Source organism: Podarcis raffonei, chromosome 5, assembly GCF_027172205.1.
Source record: "Podarcis raffonei isolate rPodRaf1 chromosome 5, rPodRaf1.pri, whole genome shotgun sequence".
NCBI classification, from domain to species: domain Eukaryota; kingdom Metazoa; phylum Chordata; class Lepidosauria; order Squamata; family Lacertidae; genus Podarcis; species Podarcis raffonei.
In genome coordinates, this window is record NC_070606.1 from 23,726,557 (window position 1) to 23,749,387 (window position 22,831).

Sequence of the window (22,831 nt, forward strand, 5' to 3'; positions counted from 1 at the left end):
AACACATTTTCCCTCACATTTATATACAGTGGTACCTCAGGTTACAAACACCTCGGGTTACAAACACTTTGGGTTACAGACTCCGCTAACCCGGAAGTAGTACCTTGAGTTAAGAACTTTACCTCAGGATGAGAACAGAAATCGCGTGGCGGCAGCAGGAGGCCCCATTAGCTAAAGTGATGCTTCAGGTTAAGAACAGTTTCAGGTTGAGAATGGACCTCCGGAATGAATTAAGTTCATAACTAGAGGTACCACTGTATACTAGAACTCAGGGTCGCCCAATGAAATTGTTTGCCAGTAGACTCAGAGCAAATAAAGTGCTTCCTCGCACAGGATGTAATTAGTTTATGGAATCGGCTGTCATGAGATGTGGCTGGTGCCATCATGAACCCACATGAAAATGGCAAGTTTTGGAGGAAGCCAGGCTTATACTGTGGGTGAAGAGCCTGCTGTGACTTGTCTTTTTAATGTTGCATCCGCCTTTGCCTTAGTTATTCTGCCTTGTCTCAAAAGGGAGGGGTGAAAAATGATAATGTTTTCATATTTCAGAGTTTTGGAGAATTTGCAATCACACAGTTCTGCCAGGAAGGAAGGGCAGAAGGAAGGAAGGAAGGGCACAAATAGAAAGTTCCCATATGTATTTGACCTAGGGGGAAAACTTTCTGGGATAAACCATCCAGCCCCTTATTTGCAAGGGGTATGGCGGTGTGTGTGTGAGTATGCGCCTTTGAAAGACAAAGCTGTGAGACATTTGTGGAACTTTAATTACCTTTAACTTTCTCTGTGGGATGAGATAGTTTTGAAAAGAGTTTTGAAAAGAAATTACTTATCGCTATCAACGCTCTTTAATTTTTTCCTGATATGGCTCATGAGACCATTCCGTAGATTAAGCTTTAAATCTCTTAAGAACGAGCTCGTTAAAATAAGAATGTAATTTTACATTTTAAAAATGAAAACAATCAGCTGTGATATTTTGGCCTCTTTACAGTGTCACAATATCTGTGTGTTTAACCCAGGCATGTCCAAAGTCCATTTGGGGGGCCTAATCCAGCCCACCGGTTGGTTTAATCTGGCCCCTGTGGCAGTTTATTTCCTGGGGTAAAATCCTAAAAAACCTCAACAACTTCAATCCTAAAAAAAGGTTAGCAACTTTGGTCAGCCCTCACGGCCTTTCACTTCATCAAATCTGGCCCTCTTTGAAAAAAGTTTGGACACCACTGGTTTAACCCCATGGATGCTGGGTGGTTATGAACAACAATTTCACCAGGGTCTTCCCCTCCCTCCATTTCAGGCTGTCCATCATGCCAGAAGTGACTAACACAGGGAGGTGAAGGCAGACAGCCTAATAAAAACTTATTCAGGGCTAGTAACCTGTATATAGTGTTGCTTAGGTATCCCTCCACTCTTCTTGATTTGGAATTGGTTGATCGAACTCCAACCTTTTTCCAGTGATTTGGAAAATGCTTTCTGTCAGGCCTGATGTGGCCCAATTGACTCCCTCCGAGCCTGGATAAATGAATTAAACCAGTACATAGCAGAGGATTGAAAGTCTCCTTGGTTGCAGTCCTCTGTGGACTTTCCTACCTATTCTCCATCACAATCTAAGTATGGGAAGGAGGAGAATAAATGCTGGCCTGGCAGTGGCCAAGCCGCACTTTGGAAGGGAGCAGGGTGCAACTTTTTTCCAACTGGAGGAGTTGGAAAATAAAATTAGTATTGGCAAGCTGGTGAAAAAAATAATGTGGCGACTCTAAACCTCATAACTACAGCCAGAGCTATTTTTCTAAGAAAAGAGGTGCCAGAACTCACCAGGAACACCTCCCTTGCCCTCTTACAATGGCAATGGTGCCCACCTGAGAGGTGCCGGAATAGAGTTCTAGCTGGGGGGGAAAGCCCTGATCTCAGCTAGAATTTTCACCATGTTGAACTTAGAACATCATGTGAAATGGACTATGTCTGCTGATTTCTGTTCTCCTTTTGAGTGTGGTGGTACTGTCTGTGTATGAAAAGCTTTGCCATTTTGCTGAGAAATTGTTGGTGAATGAAGATGCATAACCAAATCACTGCTTCAGAGATGGAAATGACACATCTCTAAACACAAATCATAATGGTTTTTCTCTCTGAGAAAACAGATTGTATTTCCTACTGCATTAATTTTCTCCTTCTTTTCCCCTTTAATAAATGGAAAGGCAAGAGTTTCATTTTACCCTCTTTGCTTTACCAATTAAGTAAATTGATACTGTGACATGTTGTGGGTTGCATGAATATGCAAGTTACACCCCTGCAGTGGTGATGCCTAGTTTTTATTTTGTGTTTGTTTAATGTTCAACTTTTGCCCATGACTTGGAGCCTGATCCTATGCACATTTACTTGGAAGCAAGCCCTTTAGGGTTTGATGGGGCTTAGTTTCCTGTAAATATTAACAGAAAGGTGTGACTCTGAGATCCTTTGTAAGTTATAGGGAATCAAATATTGTGCACAAGTTAATGATACAGAATTCCTTTCTTAAAACAATATTTGTTTATAGAGGTAGGGAATCATAGGACTGGCTCATTTTATGTGGCATTTATTAGACCACTGTTGAGTGATGGTGAATTATAAACTCCTCTTCTGCATAGTTAAGATAGTAACTATGCTATTATATATTTGGAGAGGGTGTTGAGTCCATTCACAAGAGTCCTTACATAAAAATCCAGGACTTCAATTAATTTAATTTAATTAATTGAATAAACTTGAATTAATTCAATCATTGAATCTATAAAAACAAATATATTTGACTTTTTTGTCTCGTTTCCTGACAGAGAATCCATGCCTCCAAGGCCTGCATAATAGGTAGAAATTCAACGGGTGCAGCTACCCTCAGCTTCACTTTGGTAAAGCTTCCTGATCACCTGGAAGCTCTTATTTCTTCTTACAAGCAAGTAGCTATGTATAGTTCTTTGCACAGAACTATAAAAGAAAAAGGTGGTAGTCACTGAAGCAGACCCAATTGTCTTCTGTCACTATTGGAAGGAAACCCAATGTGTTTCCCTATCCCTACAGAGGAATAGCACTGCTAGATGACATTTTGCAATGCTCATAACAACCACAATTGCGCTTTAGTGCTTGAAAGGTACTAATACATGTCTTTTAGAAGAGGGCAGCATCTCCTTTTATTCTTTTATATAGGACAGGTCAGTAAGATTAGGACAATTTCTAAATGCGTATGTTATCCAAAATAGCTGGCGGTTAAAGATTTAGAAACGTATTAATATTTTTACTGTTTGTTGTTAAAAAAAAAGTCATTCCATTCAGCATTCATGGTGATAAAGAGTTTGTATGCAAGGTCTAATCAACTCAAGAAGGGGGGAGAATAACCCTCATATGAATGCTACTGTTGTTATATAAAGCTTGTCAATGACAAACATCATTCATGTCCAAAAGTATATACAAGCAAATATGTTTTACTCACACTGGAGGGCAAATAACATACTATAGGTAAATATATGCCATGAAGCTCCTTGGTGCTGTCTTTTTTTTTTTTAAGGGAAAAATAGGTTTCAGGGTTATTTTGAGCAAAGGCCCTGTGAGAGATGGTTGTGTAAATTAACCATATTGTCACCGCCAATATTTGTATGTGCTCCTGAAGCTCTTTTCAGCTGCTTTTTCCTGCAACCCTACAGGGGTCTAGATGCATGTCTGTGAAGTGTCCAGGGTTCAAATGCTTGTCTGAAGCAGAGTCAGATGTTGCAAGTTAGTACTCACACACTGGCTGCATTCACGCATTTACTTTTAAGTATATTTATGGGTCCCTCCTCACTCACCCAAAGCAGCTGAGGAAACTAAAGAGTTTTAGATAGGTGTCATGAAATTTCTCAAGAGATGGTGAGGCATCGCGTCTCTTAAGTAGCTGCTGAATGGCATATTTTCGTATGGGTCCATTTTAGTCACTTACTTGTCAGATACAGTGGTACCTCGCGTTAAGTACTTAATTCGTTCCAGAGGTCTGTTCTTAACCTGAAACTGTTCTTAACCTGAAGCACCACTTTAGCTAACAGGACCTCCCGCTGCTGCTGCTGCGCCGCCGGAGCACAATTTCTGTTCTTATCCTGAAGCAAAGTTCTTAACCCAAGGTACTATTTCTGGGTTAGCAGAGTCTGTAACCTGAAGCGTATGTAACCTGAAGCGTATGTAACCTGAAGCGTATGTAACCCAAGGTACCACTGTATAGGATATAGCAAGCATGCATCTTTTGCTGCAGTCTACAAATAGTGTGGCATTTCTGTAGCTGAGTTTCAGAAACAGAGCGCCCGGCATGCTCTTTCCAGTGCAGAGTGGATTGCAAATACAGGTCAGGCGAAACTGTGTTTCTCAGGGGGTTTGCTACTAAACGGCCGATTTATCCTACGTGTAAGACCTGATTACCCCTCTTGCTCCCCATTATTTCACAAATGGTGTCAGTCAAGCCTGCACGTGTATGAGTGGCATTTCGGCAACACACTTGAGCCTAATCAGTGCTGGCTGCCACAATTAACCTTACTAGTATTGCTAAGTATTTCTTACAGTTCCTTCCTTAACGGGTCAATTTTGATGAATTGCAGCCTGAAACTGCTGCACTCTGTGTAAAAACGGGGCCTTAAAGGCACAGTCTGTCACCTGCCAACCAAAGGGAGACCGTTCAAGTACACCTGTCATTTCTTTCACGTTTTACTTTCTCCTGGGCAGTTAGAGAAGGGGATTTCTTTTCTATTTTTTAAAAAAATAAATTTTATTGAAGTTATTTACAACACAAATCCACTACAACAACGAAAACAAATCAATCTACCACCATAACATCTAAAACGAAACAAACTTAACAACAATACACTTACAACAAAGAAAAAGCATAACAAAGAAATAAAAAACTTCCTTTATCCTGTACACAGCTTCCTTATTTGCTTCTTACAAACTGTTTCCCGTATAAATAATATTACTGGTTATCTAAAATTGTAACTTAAGAACCATAAATCCTCCTGTAGGAATTAATCGAAACAAGTCCAGGTGGTTATTTGGGGGCACTGCTTAATAAAATATTCTCTACATTTTCCCCTTTTTTTGAAATTCTTGTCTGGGGTGGCCCCTGATTGCCTCTGTTAGTCTGGCCAATTCAATATAATCTAATAGTTTATCCTGCCATTCCTTTTTTGTTGGCGTGATTTCTTTCTTCCAATTTCTGGCAATTAAGGTCCTCGTCACACCTGTGGCATAGACAAATACTTTTTGATTTTCTTTTGCTATATCTTTATCTGTTATTCCTAGTAGGAAAGCTTCTGTATTTTTTAATAATTAGTTAATTATTTATTTAATTCATCATACACTATATCCCAGAAACTTTTGATTTTATCACAGGTCCACCAAATATGTATGAGTGTCCCCTCTGCATTCTTACACCTCCAACACAAATTTGTTTTCGTTTTATACATTTTAGCTATTTTGGCTGGTGTTAAATACCATCTATAAAAGATATTGATTCGATTTTCTCTTAATGTTTCACAGGCTGTAAATTTCCAATTCTTTTTCCATAATTCCTCCCATGCTGATAAATTAATAATTTCCCCTATATCCGAAGCCCACCTAATCATCACCTCCTTGACTTGCTTGAGCAGCGAAGGGGATTTCATCCCTGTGTGTTTGTGGCTCCAGTGTAAGCACAGAGCCTTGTATTTATCTGCTTTCAGATGTTCACAGGAGCTTCTTCTCATGGCCGCACGATACACATAAATGTATGTCAGAATTGGAAGGGAGCACTGGGACACATCCCATAGAAAGGACTGGGAACATAGGACTTTAGGAAGCAGGGTCCCATAAGTACAGAATAGGGGTGATGGATTAGTCTGTGGAGGCAGAGTCAATCAAAGGCCAGTATCCAAACCAAGAGGTCCATCTAAAGAAGAACTGAACAAGAATGTAAAAGAGCAGTAATAATAATAATAATAATAATAATAATAATAATAATAATAATAATTTTATTATTTATACCCCACCCATCTGGCTGGGCCTCCCCAGCCACTCTGGGCGGCTTCCAAAAAAATATTAAAATACTATAATACATCAAACATTAAAAGCTTCCCTAAACAGGGCTGCCTTCAGATGTCTTCTAAAAGTCTGGTAGTTGTTGTTCTCTTTGACATCTGGTGGGGAGGGCATTCCACAGGGAGGGCGCCACTACCGAGAAGGCCCTCTGCCTGGTTCCCTGTAACTTGGCTTCTCGCAGTGAGGGAACCGCCAGAAGGCCCTCGGAGCTGGACCTCAGTGTCCGGGCTGAACGATGGGGGTGGAGACGCTCCTTCAGATATACTGGACCGAGGCTGTTTAGGGCTTTAAAGGTCAGCACCAACACTTTGAATTGTGCTTGGAAACGTACTGGGAGCCAATGTAGGTCTTTCAAGACCGGCAGGCAGAAAAGGCAGGCAGGCAGGCATTCATAGATCTCAGGGTGGTTTTTATGCTTGATTTCCCTGCTTCGAAATCTTGCAGAACTCCGTGCACTTCTAGCACCACTGGTCATCCTTAGTGTCTATCTCTATTCTTTCCTTTCTTTCTTTCTTTCATGATGACTCACTAGAGCCTGAATCTGTCTCTGGCAGTCTTAGCTTTCATAGATCTCACCATGCATTTGGAACTGATAAATGCACAGTTCCTTCTGTTTGGAGTTGTTCCCCTCCCCCCAACTTTGGCAGCACAATATATTCAATCTCTCTAATTGTTTGAATCTTTCTTCTTTCATTCTAACTCACCACGACCAATTACTGTACAGCTGATCAATGTCAGGTCTTTCTTCTAATCATTTTAATCTGCTCTGCTTTATGCATTGATAATTCTTGAGTGCAGTCTTCCAGAAACAACCCTGGCAGCAAGGAGACAGTTGTCAAAAGAGCTTATATGTATAGTTTCATCCGTACTCAAAATTCCCCTGTTAACACAGTCAAACTGTGCAAGAACAGGGAGATATGAGCAATAGTGTATGGGAAATGTCAGAGACTATTATCGGGAAGGAAAAAAAAATGAGATAAATATTCCCATTATTGAAATTATGGTTCTTGGGAAATCATTCTGTGGAGTTGGGCAGTCTATAACTGATACACCTTAAGACTGCTTCACATATTTAGCTGGGCAGAAATTATTTTTGCAAGACTGGAGCAAGTGCCCCATGCTTATGTAAGATCATATTGTATGGGAGCTGATGAATGCATAGTCCATAGTGTGTAGGCTTGATTACTGTGATATTTTCCAAGTTGGAAAAAAGGTGTTTGTAGGTATTTACATATATGTGCTGCATGCATCCTGAATACACTGGTTTATAGCCACACCTGTCTATTAGATGAGTATCACAACTGACCATATGAACTACAACTACTACAACTTGGTTCACTTATTCTAGAAATCTGTGGCCTGGGCTCATGTTCAGCATTCCCCCCTATTTTCCCAATCAGGTGCTTTCAATAGTCAGCTCCTCTGCTTTGCTACTGCTCTAAGGTTAGTTCCATTGCTGACAGTCCCAAACACAGAATCACAAAAAATCCCCCTTGAAAACCTTGAGGATTGCTATTTTATGTATTTCTCTAAATTCCAGCACCGATCTTTCAGATGGCATATTTCCCTGACATTCATCAAATTTGCAGCTGCACATATAATGAACAGGAAGCAGCATTTCAGAATGATGCTGTCTTAATTACATGTTTCAGCTTTCCAAATTTGAAAGTAATAACATTAAAAAATTAGCCTGAACTGTAAAAAAAAAAAGTCACAGTGTAAAAAGAGTTGAGAACAGATTATAACATTGGTGCAGATGATAGCAATGAAAGATATGGGGTTTTTTGGCAGACAGGAATAAATGTTAAAAGAACTTTTAATTTTTCAGAGGCCAACAGGTCACTGACCTGAATGAAACTGTTTCATAGAGCTGTAAATATGCAGATCTGCCAAATGTGCTGATTGGATTGAGTTCCTGCCTGGAAATCTGCCAAATCCCCTGGTAACCTTGTGGATTCCATATGGGGTGGTCCAAGGGATGCCCGTCTCCTCTTGCTTTCTTTCCATTTCAAAATAATTACAGCTGCCTACAACTGGCCAAGTAACTGAAGGGGCTCCTGCCACCATTATGATGAAAACAATGAAACTATGGCAACAGACTCCCTGGGAGTGATGCAACTTCATGACACGTGATCACTCTTGGAGGAAATGGGGAGGTGGGTGCCTCTGTACAGCAAGAGAAGAAAAGGGGAAATGACCATTTTGTGTTGTCTTAACTAGATACAAAAAGTTCTGTGTTGGTTACGGGAATGGTGCCGATTCCTCCTAAAACATCCACATGGAACCAGCATGGGCTGGGCCTTTCTCCAAACTTGTGCAGAACCTGCAGCACTTATAATTTGGTGTTGGGCCCACTCCTATTTCCTGCTCCCCTTCCCTCCACTGCCTGTTTATTCCACCTCCCTTAGAATAAAGATTTTATACCTTGGGAAATGGAGAAAATGGCAGGGTGGGGACAGAAGAATCAAGGAAGGAACTGTGCAGCTTGGTTTGGGGGGCAGTTAAGGAGGGTGGTTGCAAGCTTTACACTTGTCACATCCGTTGCAGGCTTTGAAGCTGAAGTAACAGGGAAAAGGAGGCATTTCCTCCATCAAAGGAACTAGGGGTGTTTAGTTTGTTTTGTTGTGCTCTCTCCCTTGACATTACTTCAGTCTGGTCTGGCTTGAGCTTTTTGTGGCTTGAATGAGAGCCAGCTGGATAATCTCTTTTAGATGGTGACAGGGGAAGCCAGCCAACCACACCATCTGAATAAGAATAAAGAGAAGCACAGAGCACCATGTTGCTTTTGGACCACATAAATCACATCTGATACCAGTTCAGTATTTCTTTTGCAAGAAGGGCTCTGAAATAAATCCTGTGGTGTGTGGTTTTCAGAAAGAATCTTAATCCTGGAAGTTGATGAATTAATCAGTTAATGGCCATTTTAAATCATCTACTTGGGATGAGTGGGCTTTTGTACATTTTTGTATTGTTCTGTGGGTTGGCCAGCAGGCTGCTCTGCCCTCCTAATTTAGCACGGAGAGTTTCTAAAAAGGATTCCACTACTGGTGCCCGTGCAGCTTTCCATGGCTTTCAATGCCTTCTGCCCACTGGCATGTCCTCTGCTTCTTTTGTCCTGATGGGCAGAAGCGATTGTGTGCATTGAGTCAAAAAGTGCTGGGTGCACCAAGGAATCTCAGTGTCCTTGTAGAAACAGTTAACATCAAGATTCATTTTTGTGCTGCGGTTCATCATTGTGCACACGCACATGTGCACTTCAGCAACCTGGAAAAGTAAAATAAAAAAAGTCTAGCAATGAACAGACAGAAATCTACATGAGTTCTCCACACATGCAGTAATCAATGTAGACGCTAGATATCACAACCAAATTAGCAAGATGCTAATTCACCAGGGACACTCTGCAAAAAGAGCAGGTAATGTTAATTCTGAGCAGAATCAGCACAGACCATAGCTGTCAACTTTTCCCTTTTCTTGCGAGGAATCCTATTCGGAATAAGGGAATTTCCCTTTAAAAAAGGGATACGTTGACAGCTATGGCACAGACATGGCCTACTGCCCAAATCCTCTACTATGATTACCTCTGCCACGTAATATCCTGTCACCCTCTTCCAAATGGGGGGGGGAGTCATATTGGGGAAGGGGTTCAGTGTAGCTTCTCTCTGCATTACTGGCTAGCAGTATACGGTGCTACTGTTATAATGACACTGGTTGCATCTTTTCCCACAAGGGAAATGTGGGTTGAACTGTGTGGTCTCAGGGGGCAGGTGTATCAGAGCCTTTGAACATGCTCCAGAGGCCTTGTTGAGGGCTTTTTGTTGTGTGTGCTTTTAATTGATCATTATTCATGTTGTGCATTGTGACATCATCCCACTTGGCACACCAGGTATGTTCCGCCCTCCTGATATGAACTATAACTCCATATGTATGGAAACATTTTTGCTTCATCTAAATTGCCCCTTTTGAATACTTTCAGGCCACTTTATTTCAAAAAATAAAAATAAAAATCTATAAGGCAGCATTTATTTATTTATTTATTTATTAAAGAAAAATCCAGCTATCAAAACTGGTGAATAATGTCTGTACACTTACATAGGCATGCGTAGGCAGGCAGGCTACTATTTTCTTGTCTGGCAGAATTGTGAATTTATGGATGTCACTGCAAATGTAATTCATTCCTAAAATCAATTATGTATGTCAGATCTAATAAAATGATCAACCAGCAAATATCCTACGTCTGTTGCTTAGGAACTGTCTTCAAAGTTTCTGTTTGTCTATTGGATGCCACTGCCCCTCATCCTCCCATTATTTGCATGTTTAGTAGGACACACACACCCCTTATTTGAGCTCAGAGAGTACACCTGTTACCTCATTAATGGGAGGATAAAGAATATACCTTTCTTCACATCTAAAATTTACGTTTAGAGAAGTTAGAATAAATATAGAAAAATGCAGAAAACCAAATTCATTTAAATTGAATAGATTATAGGGAAAATATAAAAATGACATGGAAGGTTTAATATTGACCTACTTTCAACTCCTATTTAATTCAGTAAGGAAAGAAAAAGGAATGAAAATTGAGTAAATAAACATTGATATAGATGCAGATACTGGTAACATTTCTTCACTTTTAGTGTTTCACTTGCAAGTTATGTGAAGTACATCTTTAAAGGGGGAAATTTTAATAGTTTTTTGTCAACTTGTTTGAAAATTGCAGTCTCATTTCTGCCGCCGCATGAGGGGGGAAAACTCTGTTTACTCTTCTTGACATAAGTTATGTCAGCAAACACCTATAATTTCTGGTAAGACAACCCTAATAATTACCTGATTTAGAGTTTTTAAACAGTATATTTATGTGGTACAAATTTGCAAGTGGGCTGGTGGGTGTGAACGCTCTTTCAGTAGAAGTGAGAAATTTCTCAGCCAAATCACTCAGAGGATACAGAGCTATCATCTTTGATGAGACCACCCACAGCCAGACATAATGTCATGTTCATATTCTGCGTGAGTCAAATCCCTTAAACGTGGGTTTTTTTGCTGTTTCGAATACTTACTTTCCCATATGCTTCAACGGGCCGCAGATAAAAATGGGAATGCTTTTGAAAATGTCACAGGCCCTGAACTGGCTATTTGAACCCAGGTATCACATGCTTTGTGCCATAACAGTTACTTGCCAGAAGAAGGTTTTTCCTGGACCACACTGTAGTTTTTTTGGAGCCAAATTGTGAGCACCCAGAGGGATGGGTTACAACTGCCAGCTCAGCAAGGAGCAGGTGACACACAAAAGCAAGAAGATTTTACCTGGTCCTACAAAGCTACAGACACTGGCCTTGCTCTGAGCAATTTGGCACTCTGGCATAGACTGAGCTCTCAGACTGAGCACCTGTTTTCCTGCTTCTTTTAAGCTTGTCTTCAGACAAGGAGCCCTGAAACGTGTGTAGCAATGGCCAAGCGCATCTGTTCTGTTTTGAACTGGGTCACCAAACCAAGCAAACAACCAAAAAGCAGAGTTGATTCCAAGTCAATACTGGCATTAGGAGATGATGGGTCCCTCCCTCCAGTTCCTCTGTGAGACCTGAAACGCCTTATTTTTGGTGATTTGGGGGGGGTTTTCCTTCCCCTCCCTCTCTGAAATTTGAAATGCTACCACAGCACTGCTGCAGGTAGCAGGGATACTAGGAAATGTAATTTCAAATGCTAGGGACCAAGAGTTATTTAACTACTTCCCTACCTGACTCTGTTGTCACCACAGACAGATAAATAAATGGGGGAAACATCTTGCTCAGATTTCAGTCTCAGCTGGAGAACATGACAGGGTCAGGGTTGCCTGGTTCACAATACTGGCATATTTTATGAGCATGCTGAATTCATTTCACCCCCCAAATCTGTATCCCCATGTCCATCTTCCGTTACACATTGCTGAAAGTTCTTTTCTATCTTTTGTGTTTATGTGTTGGCTTCTTCAGCACAGACTATAGGAGTGTTTCTTTTCTTAGGGTCATACGAATCAAGAAAGGGGAGCTCTTATATTTTTGCACCTTGAAAACACCACTTGTGTGTTATGCTCAAGAGTATTGCAGTATGCAGTCCTGCAGTCCTGCCGTTCAAGCACAGACATTTATGTGACTGGGTTGAATCAGAATTGTATATCCTGAGAAACTCAATTTTCATTGGCAGTATGCATGTGGGGCAAAGTTTTATTAGATCTCAAGACTGAGAGGGTGGGATTGAAGCGGATATCCAATAATTTGGTGAAATTCTAGAAGCCAGAACGTGGAGTGATTGTGCCTAAATTCCTGTGGACAAAGGTTACATAACCCTTTGCCCTTTCTCATAACTAGCAAACGCGGAAAAAAAATATGAAAATTCTCTCAATTTTCACTATTCATACATGTCACAGAATTTTGAATTCCTTGGTGCATAGTTTGTAAACAGTCTTGGTTTTATGCTTGTGTTCCGGCAATTAAGTTTAGAAGCACTACAAAAAAATGGAGTGAATATCAGCAGCCTGATAACTTTGTTAATACAAATTGTTGCAGATCATCACCAACAATAATTAGTGCCGAACTCTGAAACTTGTCTTCTAACAGGGACAACATAGGAAAGATATCTCTTCAATTACTGATTTTTTTCTTAGCGTAATTCAAGTTCTTGATGGTTATCTTTAAAACCCTAAATGGCTGTGTGTGACGGAAAAGTTGGTTAAAAGAAGGGTTAATGCACGGCAGCCTCTGATTGGCTGAGGTTCCAGGAGGGAAGATATAAAAGGAATGGATTCTGGAGACACAGTAGGTTGGTCGGGAAGGAGGGTTGGTTGTTGGTTGGATTTGGGAAGTTGGTTGGTGTGAGGAGCGAAAAGGAGTGAGGTTGGTTGGTTCGGTGGTGGACTTTGGGAACTGAGATAGTTAGGTAGGGAGATAGCTGGAGATTTTGGGACTGTCAGGAGAGAGAGTTGGTTCAAGATAAACATCCACTCTGAGTGTAATACGGAAGGTACCTTAGGAACAGGACTGTTTAACAGGGTGTGTGTCTGAAGTAAAATACAACCCTGGAAAGGAGCCAAACTCTAAAGCAGTACCTAAGTTTTATCCCTCTACGTTGTCATGTTACCTTGGATTTTAAGTAAAGTGTTCTTGTTTATTTCAAAAGAAAACCCAACAGAAACTCCAATTCTTAGTTTTCCCCTCACGAAGGTCCCCCAACATTATACTCTGGGAACGTTTGTATGCCTGTGGGTTAATGGTTGTTCTGAGAGGTGGGGGCAACATAACCAAGTGAGAGCGGGTCCAAAGGAGATAGGGAAGAAAATAATTAAGTGCCGTTGCGCTCACTGGTGTCCTGTCCCACTGTGTCCATATATTCATCCCCATTTGCTGAAATCAGGTTCTGGTTCTGGTCTGTATTCCATAACTTTCCCAAATAAAGCCATCAAGCACTAGGAGCAGGGACTTCCATATGATGAAAATTCTGCTGTTCAAGGAAAGCATTATCCCTCCCCCAGGAATTAGATGGGTTAATTTCTGAATTATTTTCAAGAGACATACCTAGTGATGCTGGTAGTTTTGTATTCCATAGTTGTCAATTGCCATCTGGACAGTCTAGATACTCAGAGACTGTTGGGGATGGCTAGGTAGTAGATACTTAAGCAATATAGGCGACCACTGTGTGTCTGAAGATTGTGTGGATGAGTCTTGATGCAGCCCCAAACATAACAGCTTCTTGTCATTCTCCCTTTCAGTCCTGACCCACAAAATTCTGTTCTGCCTCTCTCTTACTATTGACACAAGTGGGTGAGTTTATACAGAGATGTGAAATTCCATATCATTGTTCCGGTGACACCCAAATATCTCTCTTTTTCCTCCAGCCCAAGTTTTCTCTTACTAAGTGTCAAACTGTGTTTAGAAACTGTCTGTGGATAAGTCAATTGAAGCTAAATCCATACAAGAATCAGGCAATAATGGCTAGAAATCCTTATGGCTGTCAGAGTAGGATTTCCCATATTGACTGGATTTTACTTCCGAATATTTGTAGCCTCAGTATGCTTCTGCCTCAATGGGCAGAAACAGATTGAACAGATTGCTAGGGGGTCATTTCACCAGTGAAAGATCAGTCTTACTATGAAACATCAAAATAGTCAAAGTAAAAAAAACTCAGAGAAATGAAGAAATCCAGGACTGCAGTGATCTTGGGGCTGGTTCATTCATGAATTGCACATCTCTTGTTTTCCCCATTACTGATAACTTGCATCATCAAGTACTTGGACCCCTGAGACCTGGGTTCAAACCCCTGCACATTTAAAAGAAAGGGTAATTTATGATTTGATGATACTTTTTTAAACAAAAAGGGTTTCATGGCAATTTATGAAATTCTTTTAATAGTACGCTCATTCTTTAAAAGAGCAAAACCAGGTTTTTTTACCATTTTCTTGTTATGATATCAAGTAATGATCTTAGGGGGGGAGGGGACTCAGGTGGTGCTGTGGTCTAAACCACTGAGCCTCTTGGGCTTGCCAAACAGAAGGTCGGCAGTTCGAATCCCCATGAAGGGGTGAGCTCCCATTGCTCAGTCCCAGCTCCTGCCAACCTAGCAGTTCGAAAGCATGTCAAAGTGCAAGCAGATAAATGGGTACTGCTCCAGCGGGAAGGTAAACAGCATTTCTGCGTGTTGCTCTGATTTTGCCAGAAGCAGCTTAGTCATGCTGGCCACATGACCCGGAAAAAACTGTCTGTGGACAAACGCTTGCTCCCTCGGCCTATAGAGCAAGATGAGTGCCACAACCCCAGAGTCATCCGCGACTGGACTTAACGGTCAGGGTTCCCTTTACCCCTTTACCTTTAATGGTCTTAGGGAACATATTTTAATATCCAGAAAGCTTAACCTTTCAGTGCCATAGAATAGTGGTGTTGATGCCATGACAAAGACCCAAGAGGGAATCCTGCCACACTGAAGCAGCTTCTATGGCTGCTGGTCATATTTGTGAAGGAGATGTAGCCTTAGGTACCCTGTGGCTAGGCAGAGTGAGGTGGCCACTTCAAGCAGCTGATTTGAGTTGTCATGAAAGAGCAGAAAATTGTGAGTTAGTTAATTTAGATTTATTAGTACTTTATTTACAACTATTGTTCTTTTTCCTGCCATGGATGGGGAAGGGTGCTTGTGGCATCTCTCTAAGTGGCAAAATAACATGACTGGCCTTGGGTACTATGGGTATTATATTATGCACCTTGGATATTATTATTTTGGGGGGGGGAGGGAGCCACCATTTGCTGCTCTGCCCTAAGCAGCAAAATGTAGTAACCTTTCAGTTGAAGTGGGGCAAAGGTGAGGCCCCACATATTTGGCCAAGTGTATGGACCAAGTGTGCATCCTAGGCAGTGGTTCAGGATCCTTTGCAACATACCAGGTCCTGTGGCAGACATATAGGGTTCCTCAGCAGGGGAGGGGATGCTGAAAGGTTTTCTTGGAGGCAGAATGTTTGGGAACCACTCGCACTGCTGCTCCAGGTGGTTGAAAACGTTTTAGCTCTGTCTTAGCCTTCTGAGCAATGTTTGCAGTTGACTGATGCCTTGCAATTAGCCTGTCACTACCGCATGCGTATGTTTGTCATTTTTCCCCTTTTTCCCAGGTGCAAAGAGGGCTACCAAGGAGTCCGCTGTGACCAATTTTTGCCGAAAACCGACTCAATCTTGTCAGATCCAAGTATGTCAAATGTTTCTTTTTTCTTCTTTCTTCTTCTGTCTTTATTACATGCCGGAGGTAACCTTTGCCATATGATGTGACCTTTTGGTCATTGTCAAAATTACATCAAAACCCATTTCAGGAGCTTGTAAAGTATTTTGTATAATGAAATAGTCTTCAGTCTTCCTCATCATGTTATATTTTCTGGGGGAAAGCTATACAGAATAACATATTCCTTTAGCCGCTGTCTCTCCAACAGGGCATGTGGTGCCCTCCAGATTTTGCTATACTACAGTTCCCATTAGCCCCAGCTAGAATTTCCTATGGTTGGGTTGATGTGAGTTGAAAACAAAACACCAGCTTTTAAAAATATATACAAGCAAAATGCTTGTCATTATAGCTGGTAGGACATGCTTGTAGTCCGGGATGATGTGTTGGAAGAGGTCCTCACTTTACCCCACTAAAAACTGAGATAGCCACTGTCTTTCCTCAGTATAACCCTGTCTTGGTTTCAAATTCTTGGTCATGGGGGGGTCCCCATGGTCGTGGGGATTTGTTTTTCTATACCTGTATACTATCTATATGTTAATGGTGTGTAGTTGGAAATATATCACTGTTTGGTTTTATTGTATGCATATTACGTTCAGACATTACAGTAAGTCATGATTGATCATTATGGGAACAAGCCAAAATCAACCTCAGGCTCACATATTCTTCCTCCTCCTCTTCTGATGTGGCTCGGAGGAGTTCAAAATTTTTCCTTTTGTCTTAGACTAACTGCAACCAAGTATTATGTCTGAACCTGGACAAACTGTACTTAGTTCTCCTAACTATGGTTGGTTGAAACCAGCCCATTTTAAACCATTGTTTAGTATTGCATCTGAACTGGGCCTGTTTGTTCATTACTGAGTTTCTGCTGATGCTACATTTGTTGGAGGGGACTTGAATAGTATTTTGTAGGGGATTTTTAAAATATATATATATATTATGATTGTCAGCTGTCCTGAGAATGAGAAAACTGGGAAGAAACAACTAAATAAATTTTGAACACATGCATCTCACTGGGGTGGGGGGTGGTGAGAGAGATGCAACCTAGCATATTACACCAGAAGCTCAAAAAGAGGATGTACTCATCAAAGTCTTTCAGTTAGCAGTTTTACTCTTTCTTTTTTAAATTATAAAATGAAGTCCAATGTTGATTCTTCACTGTTTTTTGAGTCTACAAAACAGGAGGTTCGTGTTTGAAAGTTGGGGCTTCTTCCCTTATGAAGGTTGGGATTTGTTTCTTCCTCTTTGTGGGTCCCCCCCCTCTTGCTGCTGCTCTTTGTCATTTTGCCAAAGTTTCTTGACTTGCTCTTCTGTATTGTATGTCCTGTGCCTTGCATGGTGGCCTTTTCTTTATTCCTTCGCCATTAACTGCTGTAGTAGGATGACCTAGGACAAATCAGCCTGTGTTTCCCTCCATTTAAAACTTCATGCATCTATAAGATTGGAAGCTGTTAGGTAGGCTGGATTCACTGAATGTACATCCCTATTGGTAAAATAGGAACAGTAAGCAACATTGACTGGAGTTCCACACATCATAGGAATCCAACTTAAAACCTGGTCTTCTATTTTTGCTTGATCTTGACATAGTACAGCCTTGAAACTATTTATCAGAAGGGTAGACACTGATATTTTGGGTCAGTTGTGGAAATTAAGTCATGGAGTACTGTAGGGGAAAATGTAAGGCTAATGTAGGTACAAAGAGACATGGATGTATGGAGTTCAACTATGAAACTTTGAACCTGATAGTTGTTGAAGGTATTTGCAATGCCATTCCTCTCCAGTTTTGGTTGCCTATTTGTCAGTTTTGGTTGTCTATCCTGTCTTTCCATTGCATCCTTATTCAGAAAAAACTCTTTGTGTATTCAGCAAACACAGAGAAGTGAGATTAGTGATGTGGTCATTGTCCCATGCCCAACGACAAATTGCCCACTGGCTTTGCTCTCCAGCCCCAGGTGTTCGGTGGAAGTTCTGAACAAGGAACCAGAGCACGTAGACTCCTTGCAATTACTAATCTTCTGCAAGGGGGGAATCACCATCACTTGAAGAAGCTTCTGCACACACACACCTGTACATGCATAGGTTCCCCATTCAGACCTTCTGCTAACCTCGTGAGTGTTAGAAGCAGGGCAAAGTCATTGGGCACATGGATATTAGGAGCACGCCCATTGAGTATGGCCCTCCGTTTGTTCTGAGTGTTCTGGAGTGCTCTTCTGAATGGAGATTTCTGTCTTTTTGTAACAGTAGCCGCTGTACGGAAGAGGAGCTAGCACAAAACCTATAGTGGTGTCCAAGAAAGCACAGGAGGTGAAGTAAAAATTGCTGATGTCCCCATGCACACACAAAAACACATGCATAAAGCACTGTGGATCCTGACCCAAATGTTGAACTCAAATATCATGAGATATCACATACTAATATCAAAGTCCTGGAAATATAAACAGAATATTCATCTGCTTAGAGTTACCTAGTGGATATTCATCACAAAACTCCACAGAGAATAACTGGGGGAAACAAATGTGTTTCGGTTATGGTTGCAAGAAGGCTTTGACTCAAAATTTGACATGAGATTTTAGTGTGAACTAATCTTTTACAGGAAATCTTATTTAAGGGCAGTGGGGAGGAAACTGTTCTGCAACAATCACATTTTGAAGGGGAGGTGGTAGTCAGTGCAGAGTTTAATACTTCTCATGCACCATTGACTTCCACTCTTCACTTGTGTCTGACATTATGTCAGCAAAATGAGCTTTTTTCTTCCAATGAGTACTCCAGTTGGCTCTGACCCTTCAGAGGGATACTCCATTAACAGCCATCATGCAGACAAAACTTGTATGTCTGCCAGTAAGGTTTGCAGGATAGACAGTAGACAATAGATATGTATCCCCACAAGCATTTCCCAATATATAGAAATACCTACTCTGCTTCAGACAAATTATCACAGGTAAAATTCAGAAGCCTGCAAGCTGAAGGGAGGGAACTAGGTCTAAAATGAAACCACCTAGTATAACTGCTCCCATTCACTAAAATTTGTGACATTGGCAAAAATAATAATTTCTTATTTGCTTTCTTTGCTGTTAGTGATGTCATTATACAGGCAAGCCAGGTTAGCAACATAGTATTTTGACACAATCCCATTTACCATGTGACTCCTAATTAGGTGGGATCATATATGTGTGTGTGTGTGTGTGTGTGTGTGTGTGTGTATCTATATCTATATCTATATCTATATCTATATCTATATATATAGATATAGTCATTCATACACACACACACACACACATATATATACTCACAGAATGATCACTCCAATCCTCAGTCCCTCATCACTGTCATGTATATATATGTACATCAGTGATGAGGGATTGAGGATTGGAGTGATCATTCTGTGATATTACGGCAGTGGACAAAGCTGTATGGTATCTTTTGAATAAATGTGTTTTAATTTAAATATATGTGTGTGTGACTAATCCAAAGAGGAGGGGGATTGGGAGGATGACCCCAAAGAAGCAAAAAAAATCAAGGGGAACAATGTTGCTGAAGAGAATCATAAATATGGTGAATGTTCACATTCTCAAAGTATTTTTTGTGGGTGTGAAATTTCCACATGGAGTCAGGCATTTAGGCATGCAGATTCACCACTCTTCCATAAGTTATGTACACAATCAGCTGCGTGAAACAGGCTTCCAACAAATAGCCTCTTTGGACTTCTGTCAACATTGGCATATAATCTTCATGAATCAAGGGGAAGTGCAGTGTAGCATATGCATCCTGCTGCAGAACCCTTGTGGTTCTGGATTCACATTTTTCCCAACTAGTCGTACTGGTTTCATTAAGAACACATGCCGCAGCACTTGCCAAGATAACGAAGGCACCATCTGCATTGGCAACCTGTGTTCCTCAAAGGAATTGGGTTTGCCGTGTAAATGTAAAGCCTTTTTCCAATGTATTAGCAGTTTCTGGGCTGTTTCCCCACCATCAACACCACCTAGCAATTAGATTAAAACAAAACAAGAGAGCACTATCAACCTCTGGTGTATCTAGCATGGTTTTTGTCCAGGTTTTGCCTCATTTAGAAGTGTCTTGAATCCACAGCTCAGCAATGAAGTTTGGTACCTCAACTTTGGAAGGTTTTTTTAAAAAAATAATTATTATTCAGCTTTTTAAACTGGCCTGTTTTCCATTTGTAGCCAGACTGTTTCTGAGCATACACGCATCTTTACCATGGTGCCTTACTGTTGACCCTGCTGTTCTTAATACGCTTTTCTCCACTTCTGCATTGATAGGAAGGTGAAATTGTTCCAGTAACTTGTCAGATCACATTTACTGGCCTCAAAGCAGGGAAGTTCAGCATTTCAGCAGTCATAATTCTTGATGCCCAAGGAAATGAATATAAGCAGGAGAGGTCACCTGGAGATGGCATTTGGGGATAACCATGAAAGCACTCTATATATAGGCAATTAAGTTGAAGAGAGTTTTCAAAAGATATGCCACATCTGTCTTAACTGCTGTGCTCATGGTTGTGTCCCCCCCCCCCAGTATTCAAGTTCCAAGTTTAAAAAATTGAAGGAGCTGAGTCTTCATGGGTGCTTTAATGTCGTCTCTCTCCCATCAAACACACATTTAAAAATGGATGTTTGACACACATGCATTATATTGGCAACTAAGAAACATCATGCAATGAACCTATGAACATCATTTCTATGCAGCATTACTGAGAACATGGGCAGTTTTAAAAGGCTTCCACATTCTTGTCCTTTCTTCCTCCACTCCCACCCACTTTGGTCATTCACACTTTTTTTTTTTAACAAGGACACACAGGATTACATGGTTCAGCAAAGTCAACTTGACAGCAGGTAAAAAAATCAAATGAACTTGCGTACTGATGCTTGAGGTACTTACATCATATGTAAAATTTTGGTGGGTACATAATATCTACATAGAGTATATCTATGTAGTTATCTCGCACTTGGACTACTGCAATGTGCTCTATGTGAGGTTACCTTTGAAGTTGACCCGGAAACTGCAATTAATCCAGAATGCGGCAGCTAGACTGGTGACTGGGAGTGGCCGCTGGGACCGCATAACACCGGTCCTGAGAGATCTGCATTGGCTCCCAGTACGTTTCCGAGCACAATTCAAAGTGTTGGTGGTGACCTTTAAAGCCCTAAATGGCCTCAGTCATGTATACCTGAAGGAGCAACTCCACCCCCATCATTCAGCCCGGACACTGAGATCCAGCACCGAGGGCATTCTGGTGGTTCCCTCATTGCAAGAAGTGAGGTTACAGGGAACCAGGCAGAGGGCCTTCTCTGTAGTGGTGCCCGCCCTGTGGAACACCCTCCCATCAGATGTGAAGGAAATAAGCAGCTATATTATCTTTAAAAGACATCTCAAGGCAGCCCCGTTCAGGGAAGTTTCTAATATTTAATGCTGTATTGTTTTTAACACTCGATTGGGAGCCACCCAGAATGTCTGGGTAAACTCAGCCAGATGGGGGGGGGTAATAAATTATTATTATTATTATTATTATTATTATCATCATCTACGTAGAATAATAGAGTCCAACCCCCTGCAATGCAGGAATATGCAGCTGTCCCATATGGGGGATTGAACCTGCAACATTGGCATTATCAACACCATGCTCTCTCCAACGGAGCTATCCAAGCTCACAGGTCATTTAATGTGGACACTGGTGTGCTGTTTCATCACCTCATGAGAATTTTACTAGACTGTCAGATTCAATTCAAAATTAACATAGAGATATGAGCTGAAATAAAAAGAACAGGAAAGACACTAAAGAACAGAAAAGACACAAGCCGAACTCTCATAATGAGCTTATACCAGTGAATGTTGTGTCTTGTGTTTTTATATATAGTTTGTACTTGTGGAGGCTTATGAGCTTTCTTTCTGGCTCTGAACTCAGTCTGGGAGCAGAGATTAAGCCCTTCCTCCTTGGTGGCATTCTTCCTAAAGGACCTTACCTGTTAACCAAGAGGAGGCTCTTCCTTTTAAAATAATAATAATTTTTTTTAATTGTAAATTTTATTAGTATTTTCCACACAACAACAACACGAAAAATATCGAAAAATAACAATACACAAAACACAAAAACCAACATTCAAAAAAACAAAAAAATCCATATCTTACAAATTAATAATCTAAACATTAAAAAGAAAACAAACATTGACTTCCACCAATTCCACAGCACCTCCTTTACCTCTCATTGTGTTTTCCTGTTTTCCTTATCATCTCTATCCTAGCATCCAGATAGAAATCCCTCTTTCTTATCCTTTCACTTCACAAGGTTATTCCAGACTCAGGCAGATTTCTGTCCTCGAACCTTGGCTTTTAAGGTATTCATTTAGACACTCCCATTCCTTTTTCACTTCACTTTTTGGTTTTTGTCTTATTATATCTGTCAATTTGGCTAATTCTAAATATTCTGAAAGCTTACATAACCACTCTCCCCTAGGGGGTAGGCTAAACTAAACTTTGCTCTACCAGGTACAAATGCTATAGTGGGTTCAAATTTCATTCCCCAGCACCATGGCCCACATTGATTCTGTTCTCCAGAGAAATTGGAACTTATTCACAGGCTTGGTTGCTGTTAGCAGGCAAAACCAATCCAATTTGCCTTAACCTTGGTAAAGTTCAGAGGAGCAGAGCAAAGAAAATCTAAAGTTTCAGCATGCAATGTTGCAGCTGGGGCCTGCGAACAATGGTTCTGGCTAGGCCTGCCCTGGGATACTTTCCAGATTTGTTTTATTTAGAGTCTAGATTGAGCATGATTGGTGCTGGAAAGTTTGAAGTGTTAGCATTTCTCAATTGAAACAGTAATGAGTTGACTATTTATAAAATAATGCACCAGTATTACTACGACAGCATTCCCAGTCTCAAAGTACAGAGAACTGACCTTTCCTTAAAGAAAGGGTTGAAATTACCTGTGGTGATCAATATGGGGTATTATTGGAAGTTGGAAAGATACCTTGTAAATGAAGCATGTCTTCCCCACCTTTAGCAATTGCTTTAAAAGTCAAAGTCATTCAGTGGACAGATAATTGGA

General features: G+C 40.8%; 1 protein-coding gene across 4 annotated transcripts in view; it reads left to right on the forward strand.

Annotated features, from left to right (window-relative positions):
- Positions 1–22,831, forward strand: part of NRG3 (neuregulin 3) — a 593,829-nt gene that overhangs the window by 415,172 nt on the left and 155,826 nt on the right. For all 4 annotated transcript variants that reach the window (XM_053388226.1, XM_053388225.1, XM_053388227.1 and 1 more), the window contains exon 3: positions 15,671–15,744. In XM_053388226.1, coding sequence (XP_053244201.1) covers positions 15,671–15,744 — 74 coding nt within the window. The remainder of the gene's footprint in view (positions 1–15,670; positions 15,745–22,831) is intronic.